The 12129-nt window shown below is 39.9% G+C and overlaps 1 protein-coding gene across 1 annotated transcript in view; it reads right to left on the bottom strand.

The window, feature by feature from the left end:
- Window positions 1–12129, bottom strand: part of FBXL16 (F-box and leucine rich repeat protein 16) — a 50504-nt gene that overhangs the window by 11926 nt on the left and 26449 nt on the right. The window contains exon 2 of the mRNA XM_075179113.1: window positions 3178–3876. Coding sequence (XP_075035214.1) covers window positions 3178–3864 — 687 coding nt within the window. The 5' untranslated portion in view covers window positions 3865–3876. The remainder of the gene's footprint in view (window positions 1–3177; window positions 3877–12129) is intronic.

Below are 12129 nucleotides of genomic sequence, written 5' to 3' on the forward strand. Positions count from 1 at the left end.
CCAATGTTGATAGTTCTTGTCTAAGAAATGTTGGTGGTTCTTTTATCTATGGTTATAATGTCTATTCCCAGCACTAAGTAGTCAAGATTTGTTCTATTTTCTCTGTCAACTCAGCACAGGGGGAAGAGCTTGTAGCCCTGCATGCTTGCAAATGGCAAGTCAGTGATCATTTTCACCAACTCCAGATATGCCTTTGGTGTTGTTCATGACTATGGACAACTATGGAATCAATGGGGCTACTTTACCTCTGTAGGCCTACAATTAAAAAATGTTAATTATGTAAATAAATTACTAGATTCTATCATATTACCCTCAGAGATAGCCATTATCAAATGCTCAGCTAACATGTCTCATTTGGAAATGCTTTGGTAGACACTTCCGCTAATACAGCAGCCCTTTTTGATATTTTGCAATATAACTCAAAATGGCTGTTTCGCTCTTTAATAAATCATCCCTTTAAATTCCATTTTGATAAATGACTCTTGTTCTTTTGATGCTACACCACATTTGCCCACTTTCCAGGAATATCAATGAGATTCCCAAATTCCGTGTAGGTCTCCAGACTCCCGGAAGAGTGGGCCGCACCACGCCTACTTCCTGGTGAAGTGGGCAGAACGCGGGCCACTATGACGCGATTCACTGCGTTCTGTCCCCTCATGACTCATTATTCACACCTCCCCCCCAGGTTCTCCCAAAGGCGAGGAAGTAAAAAACAGGCAAATACGTCCTACACTGGTGGTTGTGAATAATGTATTGTACATTTTTACAGTGGGGATTTGATGGTCTATGTTGTGTAGACCATAGAGGACAAAAATACTGCATGGAGCCACTGAGAGCCTAAGGGGTGATAGCAGGGAACGTCATCTGCACTTAACTACAAAAGAAATGTTCATAAAAATACAACGTCAATCACCTTGTCAGTGTTTGGAATAGTCAACATTCATATATAATTGTTATAGTTACAAAACAAAACACTAGTGGTTATAAAAAGGCATTTAGCAAATCCAGGATTAAGTCTATGAAAATGTATTTCACACTACATTGAATTATTTATATCTCCTGCTCATACATGGCTGTGCTTTGATCAGTTAGACTAATAAAAGCAGACGTTTAATTGGTTCCTGTGGGCTACAAATCACTGAGCAAATTCTCATCCTTATCTGCTACCAGTTTCGGCCTTATTTAGGATTCTTCCTGGCCCTGCTGTGAGAGTACATAATTTGTGTAGACTACGGATATATTTTTGCTGACAAGGGCTCTCCATCTTGCAGTATTGTGACCCCATTCTATGGAGCCATTATCAGCAGCGCTAAACGGTCTCCGTCTCTCCCCTTGTGACATCATAACTAAGCTGCCTGCAGCCCGGTTGGTTCAGCTATTGTCTGATTTCTAGTCTGATAGCTGATTGGCTGTTGCAAGGAATCCAGGTGAACATTCTCTAAGCCTATGTTATTAGTGAAAGATTAACGATGAAATAGCGGACAATGGAAACGATATGTGCTGTATAATGCGTGCACTAATAGGAATAGACAAATTCACAAACGAATGTTATGCATGGCTGCGATACAGCGTTATTTACATAATTTTCAGGGAAATATTTAAATGACTATCTGAACCAATTTTGTGGATTTGGATAATTAGCATTCGTTCAGTGTCAGGTCGAAATACAGCAGGCCTACCCGGATATACATCCGCCTTTGCTTATTTCAACACACTATAGTATAAGCAGCATAAATATTGTAAGCTGCGTAAAACAAAATGCCAATCAAAAGAGATGATTGAGGATGCTTTTAGGCTACAAAGCAAATTATATTTTTTATAGCAATGAAATTTTGGGGTCCGGTCTAGGCTTGAGGCCAAGTGGTGATTGACAGGTACATAGTGAGGTCCATCAAGTTCATCCTTGCATAAATGTCAATTGTGTTGGCAAACAAAACCCTCAGTGCCAATGTAGCTTCATGGGGGAAAAATCCTTCCTTACCCCAAAAAAAGGCAATTAGATAAACTGTCCTGATCAATAATTGCTATGTGTTCTCTACTAATTAAGCAAAAGAGATCAATATTTGTAAGATATGCATCCAATGAATTTTTGAATTCTGTTAGTGAATTTCCCATCACCAGGTCCATGTGTTATGGAATTCCACAGCTCATCCGCCCTTACAGTAAAGAACCCTTTCTATGCTGATGATGAAACCTTCTTTCTTCCATTCCCAACCGATGACCCCTTGTCCTCTGCATGGTCCTTGGTTTGAAAATTTAATTAGACAATTCTTTGTATTGACCTGGGGTATATCTATAAATATTAATTAGGTCACTGCATTCATTTTTCTAACCTCTCTTTGTAATTGAACCATTCCATCTATTGACCCTTGTGTTCTCACATGTCCTTCTTACAGTGAAATGGCTAAAATTGGACTCCAGTATAATTGTTTATTCTCCAATTATTAATTTACTCGAAGAGGACAGAAGACTTCTTTACAGATATCTGTCCGCTGTACGTATACACAAAGCACCATGCCTTCCTTATATTTCCTAAACATGCTATATCCATCCAAATACACTGCCCAGTCATTTTTTTCATCCATCCAAGTGTCAGTTATATCCACTATGTATCATAATACTCTCCCAACATCATTACCTCTAGTTTACCTATTTTGTTTGTATTTTTTTAGCATTTTGTTACCATACCTTTTGATATTTTCATTGTATCATTTAATGTTCACAGATCTGTGTCACCTCTCCTATTCTTTCCCACACCCCTCCCCGGTTTCCCTGGACTATCAGTCTTGCAAAAATTGTTTACAATGGGTATAGTGTGTATGAATGAATCGACGGACCGTTCAGACCTTCAGTCGTAGGTACAATCGCTGTCGATAATACACTGGTCGGAAAATTCTTCAGTGTGTCTAACCTAAGACTTGTCTACACTATCTTACAGACTGGTTCTACTGAACCCAGATAAAATAAGCATGACTGAGTTTTGACAACATTTTCTGAACGTGAAATACAAATATATATAGAGAGAGAGAGAGAGATTATCCAGAATATTAACTAAAGGTCAACAAAATATTAAATGCCCCAACCAATTGTTATTGAAACATATTGTAAACACTTAATGAATTTGGATAGAAAATAATTTGCAACCAGGGTGGCAACCAACATTACCAATCATCTCACCTCCAAGCCAGCGTCGGTGATTGTTGACCGCTTTAGGCTCACAGACTTCACTCCCTTCTTTGACAGGGGATAGTTGTCAATGAACTCACAGATATCCAGGTCCGACACCCCAACCAAACAGAACGATTCAAAACCACGCACAGCAAATCCCTGTAGACTGACAAACTCCTTCTCCCCTGTGGGCAGGACATTGTAGAGTTCCTTGGCATGTAGGACAGGGGTCAGGCCCACCCAGAACCTGGGTTGGTAAAGTACCCGTCTCCATGTCTTGCAAACTTGTGCAAGGACGCACTTCTCGCAAGCCGAGAAATAAGAGAATAGCCGGTTTAGGATCTTTTCATCGAGGGCCAGGTGACAGTCCTTCCCTTGACCCTGGATTCTGTCCAACGAGGGCCCACAAGGTATTGGTGCATTTTCTTCTCCGGGGCTAAGACCCAAAGGGATGTTGTGTGTTGGAGGTGGTGGTAGGATGGGTAACACTGAAGGGTTAACATGCTCCGGGTGTTTTGGAAAGGCCTGGCTTAAGATAGATGGCACAGAAGGAGGCTGGCATATGCGGTTCTTGACAGCTGGTGTTCCTTTGGTGATGCTGGCAGAGCCCAGGCCATTGGTTGGACCAGGGATCTTCACCAGCCCGTTACGCGGCAAACATTGGGCCTTGGTGTCTCCGTTGGTTGTATTAGACATGTTTTCAACTCACTATGAAAGAGAAAGAACCACATGTTAGATTAAAAGAACATACCCTTTATATACAATTACATGTATACACTAACATATAGAACATAAGTTAGACTCATTTGTAGAATATATACTTATAGTAGGTGAGTAGTTATTTTTGTTGGGTAGTGATGTAATTTGTGTTACCTGTTTTGAGAATCTTCCATGAGGCAACGGTCAGTAAAACTGTCAGTGCATTAAAAACCACAAATGAGATGGCAGCTTGTGTATTATAAAGAATAACTTAGGCTAACTATATTAGCCTAAGGGCAGCAGAATTATAGGGGAGGCAGGCTAAGAATGAGCAGAGTAACACATAGCATTGAATATAAATGCTAAAAGGACACAGTATAAATCAGGGTGAGCCAACCCTGCTAAGTGGTGTCACTTGTCACTATTGAATTAATAGGCTGCTTTGAAGTCTACTAAGTCACATTCAATGCAGTATATTAATTAAGAACTAGTTCCCCATGCCTTAGTGATGTCAACAGTTCCTAGTAAATTGATAGACTGAATACTAGCCCAGCCCATAAAACCGCTATCTTCACTGGAGGCCATTTGTTATGGGCAGCACAGTGGCCTAGTGGTTAGCACTTCTGCCTCACAGCACTGGGGTCATGAGTTCAATTCCCGACCATGGTCTTATCTGTGTGGAGTTTGTATGTTCTCCCTGTGTTTGCGTGGGTTTCCTCTGGGTGCTCCGGTTTCCTCCAAAAACACAGTGGTAGGTTAATTGGATGCTATCAGAATTGACCCCAGTCTCTCTCTCTGTCTGTCTATGTTAGGGAATTTAGACTGTAAGCCCCAATGGGGCAGGGACTGATGTGACTTCTCTGTACAGCGCTGCGCTATATAAATAACTGATAATGATTTGTTATATGTTCCCAATGCACAATGCCTTGGTTTTGCACCTTGATGGTCCCCCCCAATGCACTGCAAGGGGCGCGCCTCTTTTCTGGATAAAAAGCAAACACTGAGCTTCAATGTGCCGAGAGGTGGAAAAATCCTCATAGTAGCACGGTGCAAAAGTGCAAACGGCATGAAAACCGCCATGTGACATCACATGAGAGCGTTTGCCATGCGGTTCTGCACTTTTGTGGTGGGTAAACGACCTCTGGAGGTTTTGCATTCCCACACACTGACGTCTGCTCTCCATGGTGCTGAAACTCCATTTCCTATTGACACTACTGTTTCCTGCAATGCTTGAGAGCGAAACCATCTGGCCTTCGTTCTCAGAACACAACCAGCTATACAGTGATTACTCTTCTGCGTTTGTATTGTTCCAAAAGATTCTGCTGCACCGTACAATTATCCTTCATCATGAGCCATGCAGGCTATATAATAACTCGCTGGCACTGGGTAGATCATTTCTGAAATACTATTGAGTAAGAAAATATAATTATGCAGCCAGGAGTCTATTTTAGCTGCATGCTGAAACAGTTAATTGGCTAATCACTAGTGCTACCCAGGATAGCTGTCATGAAGAGGCTAAATAATGTATACAATAGTGTAAATAAATAATAGATAGGCTAATTTATTGCGCTGACATGAACAGGCTGACGAGAGAAAGGCGTTAGTCAGATCTTCATGACGGGTCGTTCAGCAGATGCTCTGGGTATAATTAACCCGTTCAGTGCTATAGGCCTTCCACGTCTCACAAGGCAATTAACTGTATCTCCAGCTTACAACTTGATGCTGAAAAATGTCTTGGGAGGGAGATTGACTAAAGAACCAAAACTTGACAGAAAATAAGATCTCTGACCCAGTGCGATCGCATCAGATTAGATTGAAAAACATCCATGTTGGGAGCAAAATTGTGAACCTGGACTCCAACAATAATAGCACGACTTGTATTACACAGGAAATACAAAGTCGGCTCACATTTAATAGAGGGGTTAACGTTCCACTATAGCTGTCATCCACTGTACACATCACAAATGTTTCCTACAAGCATAGATGGAGGTGGGTGACATTTTCTGCACAATTGCTCGGTGCTTAGAAGCCTCTTTTGCTTCATTATGGGTAAGGAATATAGTCCCAATAAATCAGGCAATCTACACCTTGCAAGTCTGGTACAATAAGATTGTTGAGATAAAGATTACCAGTGGCAAAAATGTAAACTTACTGGTCTCATGCAATAAACTCTCCCACTATCTTCCTTTCTAGGCTGATAATCTTTAGCATCTGATGAGTAGCACTGTATCAATGAGCGTATTAGTCCATAGAGAGAGAAATTTATAAAATTGTATGTTTTCTAATAACAGGGTGGGGGTCACAATATAAAGTAGACATTTTAGAAACCATGGAATGGGGTGTTTACATATATATATATATATATATATGTATAAAATCTATTTCATCAGAATTTGTGTTAGAAACACAGAATTTGATAGAAAAATTAGAAGCACTTAGCCCATCTAGTCTGCCCATTATTATTCCTAAAAGCGTCAAACCTAATTTGATCATTAAGGGTCTGATTCATTAAGGATCTTAACTTAAGAAACTTCTTATTTCAGTCTCCTGGACAAAATCATGTTACAATGTAAGGGGTGCAAATTAGTATTCTGTTTTGCACATAAGTTGAATACTGACTGTTTTTTTCATGTAGCACACAAATATCAACTTTAAATTTCAGTGTACAAATAAGCTATCAAGTATTTGTGTGCTACATGAAAAAACAGTCAGTATTTAACTTATGTGCAAAACAGAAAACTAATTTGCACCCCTTGCATTGTAACATGGTTTTGTCCTTAATGAATCAGACCCTAGATTCTTTTCAGATTTAATATAGCTTTAAGCACGTTTAAATTCCTGTACTGTATTAGCCTTTAGCACCTCTGCTGCAAAGTTATTCCACCTATCTACTACCCGTTCAACAAAATAATCATTTCTCATATTTCTCCTAAACCTGACACCCTCCAGTTTCAATGCATTTTCTCTTGTTCTAATATTCTTCCTCTGTATACTTGTTCAAACCTTCTGAAAAGGAAAAGTAGAGGTGTTGCCCATAGCAACCAGTGAGATTCTAACTAGCATTTATATAGTACATTCTAGAACATGATAGCTACAATCTAATTGGTTGCTATGGGCAACACCTCCACTTTTTCTTTTAGATTGTTTGTTAAATCCCCTTATATATGTGAAAACTTCTATGTTATACCCCTTCTTCCTTCTCTGCTCCAAGCTGTACATATTAAGGTCCTTTAGCGTGAATGAGTAAAACACGTCAGCAATATATGAAAGACGGAGGCAGGGAATTCCAAACTGTCAGGCGAGTTATATAATAAAGCCCAGCACAGACATGGGATTATTCACTATCGCATTACCCCCTGCTACACGAGCAATAGTGCGTGGGCGAGGTTTTACAAGAAAAGATGGTGGACTGTCAGGAAGGAGGAAGAGGTGGGAGGAGATGATTAACATGGTAGCAAAAAAACAGAGTGAAAATAGTAGAAGGAGATGATAGGATGATGGAAGAGTAGAAAGAGATGAATTGTGGCTTTTTATTTATTAAAGGTTAAAGTTAGCATTCTAACTATCCAGCCACTAGTTCATCTATGTGTTTTGCCAACCAGGTCACTCCAATGCAGGAGAAGAGGCTTCTGGGAAATATAATTGACAAGGCAGCCATTTGCGTAAATGGTTTACCCACTGGGTATACTGCGCAGGACAAAGGCCAGCACTGAGACATAATCCCACTTACAGACTGTTTAATCCTTCTTGGTGCTCGTCAGTGCAGGTTAGGGGTTTTCTGCTCAAGATATGAAGAACAATAGAGAAAGCCTTGTTGGAAAATTAGAAAAGAATGAATTCCACACCCCTCCATGTGTCACCCACTATTACACGATCACAGAGGACGTCACTAGGAATGAGGAGCAAAGTGCTTGTGGCGGTTTCTCCTCCTCCTGTGATTTTGGCTAAGAGCGGATAAAGGTGGGTAACCCACTCCTTTGACTGTGGAAGTTACAGGTGTGCTTTAAAACCAAACTAATTTTTATTCCTTCAGCACTGCCACATATGGTAAAAAAAAAGTTTAAAGCCCCCCCGAATCCTCCCTGCTTGTCACACTGACAGCAGCTCACGGCTTCTTGCCTACACTTCGCTACACAGCGCTGAAATTTTCTGTCAGTTTCTCTCACTGTTTATTTAACATTCCTTACGCAATGAGCCGTTCTCATTTCCATACTGTATTTACATATTCTAAGGGTTCCTAAATGCACAACATAATATTGTATGTATTACATGAATAGATCTCTATGTGTGCAGACTAAAATCTGAGCTTTATATGAAGCCCCCAAACTTAAATCCTTCGGCCCTTGAGCGATATTGATGAAATCCGATTTCTTCCAAACACACCAGATTTTTTTATTTTAGTGGTGTCACGGCTGCAAAGCGTATATATATCTTGGGAACTGTTACACAGATAATATAGTAATTTGTATTTGCTAACAATAGAGCGCAAAAAAACACAGTCACGGTACACAAGTTTGTCTACTTGTCCGGCTTGTGGATTTCAAGGCCCTCTTCCACTTCCCAGTCCTGCATCTAGCTTTGCGGGTTTGCGGATCCACTTGAAAATGTGCAAAAGTGGAAAGCGTGAAATGTCACTTCAAAGGCCAGCCTACTACAATTTTAGGACCTTTCTTTAGTTTAAACTTTTCCATTTTTCTCCTACAATACACTAGTAGAGGAAATTTAAAATCCGCAAATCGCTTGCAAGGCAAGTTTTGCCTTGAAAGCCATTGCCGATTTAAAGTACCCCTGCAAAGTCGCCAATATCCGGCGACATTCAAAAAACGATGATTAATACATTTACCCCCAAGACTGTATTACATGTACTTTATTTTTGGCACTTTTCTATGTTTTAAACTTTTTATGACAGTGCTTGGGAAGCACCTAAAATGTGCTTTCCGGAGACATGGAATTAGAAAGGTGAAAAATGCGCCCTGTTATAAGCATAAGGCGACCTCTTGCACCTCAGAGGTGTTGGAAAAATCATGTCCTTTTGTGCCCCCTCCCATATAGTAGAGAACGCCCCTCAGAATGTACCCTCTCCATTCCCTCATCCCATTAAATAATCTCATGCTGCAAAACTTAATCCCTTTTTGGCACGTGCCAAAATCGAGGGCGCACAGAGCAAACACTTTAAAGTTTGCCTTCCGCAGTAGTAGATGTACACTCACATCTTGGTAACGGAAACTATCCCCCGAAAATCAATCTATATCTACACACCGTTGTGTGTTTTAATGTTTATTACGGTGGTGGTTAGAAATGCGCTTACCTATAAAAGTGTACTTGGAAAATGAGAAATGCGTCATACGGAAAACATAAGATGACTCCTGATTACCAGCACAGCCCAAAGCCCAATTCTTCTGCAGGGAGGAAAATGCTGCGGGCCCCCATTAATCAGGAAATACCCGTCTACCTGCACCCTCCTAAACGATTCATTTGTAACATATTCTCCTGTACCCGTTTTTCTGGCTTTCTCTGATGTTCCCATTTAGACCAATCAACTGCATTGACAACTGGACAGTGCAAACTGCGTATTTTAAAACTTTTCAGTCTTTTATGTGTGGAGAATAAACTGGTACTGGTGCTGGTAGCTGCTAAACCCCTGAGGTACTGAGCGTGATCCTTTGCAGTTCTACTACTTGGGGATAAGGGCTATTGCAATTCCCTCCTTACTGGTCTTCCCAAAATCAGGCTTGAACCCCTACAATCTATTATGCACGCAGCAGCTAGATTGATTTTCCTGCAAACCGTTATTCCTCTGCTGAGCCACTCTGTCAGTCTCTACATTGGTTGTCTGTATTTCAACTAATTCAATATAAAATCCTTCTACTAACATACTAGGCCATCAACAAAATTGCACTGACATACATTTCCTCACTTGTGTCAAAATATCTCCCAACTCGACACCTCCGTTCTGCACAAGATCTACGTCTCTCCTCCACTCTCATCACATCCTCCCATTCTCGGTTACAGGACTTTTTTCGGGCTGCACCCACTTTGTGGAATTCCCTCCCTCGCACAGTAAGACTTTCCTCTAGTCTTCAAACCTTCAAGCGTTCTCTGAAAACCCACCTCTTCAGACAAGGTTATGATATTCCTCAACCCCCATCTTAATCTCCCTTATTACCACCCTCTACACAGCTAACACAAGACAAAAACCCTCTGACCAACATTGGTACACACACAGACCACTCAATACTTTTACCTTTGCATTCTAGCTGGTCCATTGTGCAATATGATGTAGCACATGCCCTTGTGTTCCAAACTCCCATTGTCCCATAGATTGTAAGCTTGCGAGCAGGGTTCTCTTACCTCTCTGTCTGTATGTATTACCCAGTATTGTTTTATTAATGTTTGTTCCCAATTATAAAGCGCTACGGAATTTGCTGGCACTATATAAATAAATGATGATGATGATTATAGATAAAGTTCATTATTTGCTTGTAGTTCTCCTTTAAGCTATTGCCAGTTTAAGGTGCTGGAAGGCTTTACATGATAGATCAGAAAATTTGGACCTTTTCTAAGTAGCCTGACATCTTAATCAATACGCTGATATATGACATAGTGACTAAGCTGGAATAGACAAAGTTCTATCCCATTCAGCCCTTTCTGTATTCCAAATGTGTTGATCCAGAAGTAAATGAATTCTGAAATAGAAGTCTGAAAGCCAACGCTAATTTGAAGCATGAGGGATGGGTGATGAAGTGGGGGACAATTTAGAAAACAGCTAGTTTGAATAGTTATCTGTTTAAAATTGCCCACAGTACTTCAGTTACATCTTTACTATGTTTCGTCATTATACAATTTTTGGCACCACCGGCTGACCATGGAGTAAATAATCGCACAAGGAACCTATATAATTAGTACTGGCTTGTTAGGAAGCCATATCTGATTTTTTTTTAAAATGACAGTGCATTGTCTTTAGAATGCCATTATATTTGATTAATGTCCTTATTACTGTACTCTTGATTTGGTTGTATTTATTGGCACAGGAAGGCTGAAAATAATGATTAATGGGCAGTGCCTGTGTTAAAATGAGTTTAGTATCGAACTCTAATTCTCAGAGGGCACTTTTGGCAGAGAGAGGGTTCACTGTTATCTTATATTGAAGAAGACATATTGTAATAGACTGTTATTCCTAGTCCTGTCTGTGCTCCAGAAGACTCTAACAGGGCTGAGAGGGCCAGAAATGGGAGTAATATCGCTTATTGCCTTGATGGTGGTCAACAAGTCCTAGACTGGACGGTGGTCTACAAGATGCCAGGCAGGATTGAGATGAGATCATGTGATTCCTACTCTTGGGGGTGGTCTATTTGAGATGGGGTCAAGAGACACCACCACCCTCTATCCATCTCAATATCCAGAACATCAATGCAGGGTTGATTTTTAATCAACGGCAAGGGTGATGATCGGCAGAGATGAGTGTTGTGGGGTAACGTACTACAAAACCAAAAAGCTAATACATGATTCAACCTCTTCGTTATGAGTGTAAAAATAAGAGAATGAGGATCTATATCTCTTCTATTATGAAGTTATTGGGAAAAAATAAAACGTTAGAAATTCTATGGAATGCCTAAAATCTATTGAAGTAAACAAAAGTCTTCTACTTATGAGTGTATATGTTTTTTTGGTCATTGCGCTAGGATTTCAGTATATATTTTGGGATTGTGCCATTTCTCCCCTACTATACAACTGTATAGTACACTAGGTATAGCATTTAATTTGCAGTATTGTGATGATGATGATGATGATATTGTGCAATTCTATAAACCTTCTGTGGAACACGTTATAGTTTACATACCACTATTATTTGCAACGCCAGTTTAGGAAAAGGGCTATAGACTTTCAAGTAAGAATTAATTGAATTTACCAGGAATTAGTATACTCACTTTACGCTTTTACACAAATAATATATATATATATATATATATATATATATATATATATATATATACACACATTGTCATCAAGTCTGAAACGACTTTTTCCATGTTGAACAGAGCTTTTTCCCTCCCACTTTTTGAACCACTTAGAAGGTAGTCGATAGCTTTTAAATTCATCAGTGGTGAAGGGGTTAAAGGTTACCTTGTAATTGTTCCCATTCACCAAGTGCCGATGACTTTAAGGCTCTCTCCAAATTAATTTTTAATGATGTATCGAACCGTTTTTTTCCAGAACTCGGATTCTTTTAACTTGTCGGAGACAAAAATCAGAGCTAGCCGA

The sequence above is a fragment of the Mixophyes fleayi genome, chromosome 7, assembly GCF_038048845.1.
Source record: "Mixophyes fleayi isolate aMixFle1 chromosome 7, aMixFle1.hap1, whole genome shotgun sequence".
Classification (NCBI taxonomy): Eukaryota; Metazoa; Chordata; class Amphibia; order Anura; family Limnodynastidae; genus Mixophyes; species Mixophyes fleayi.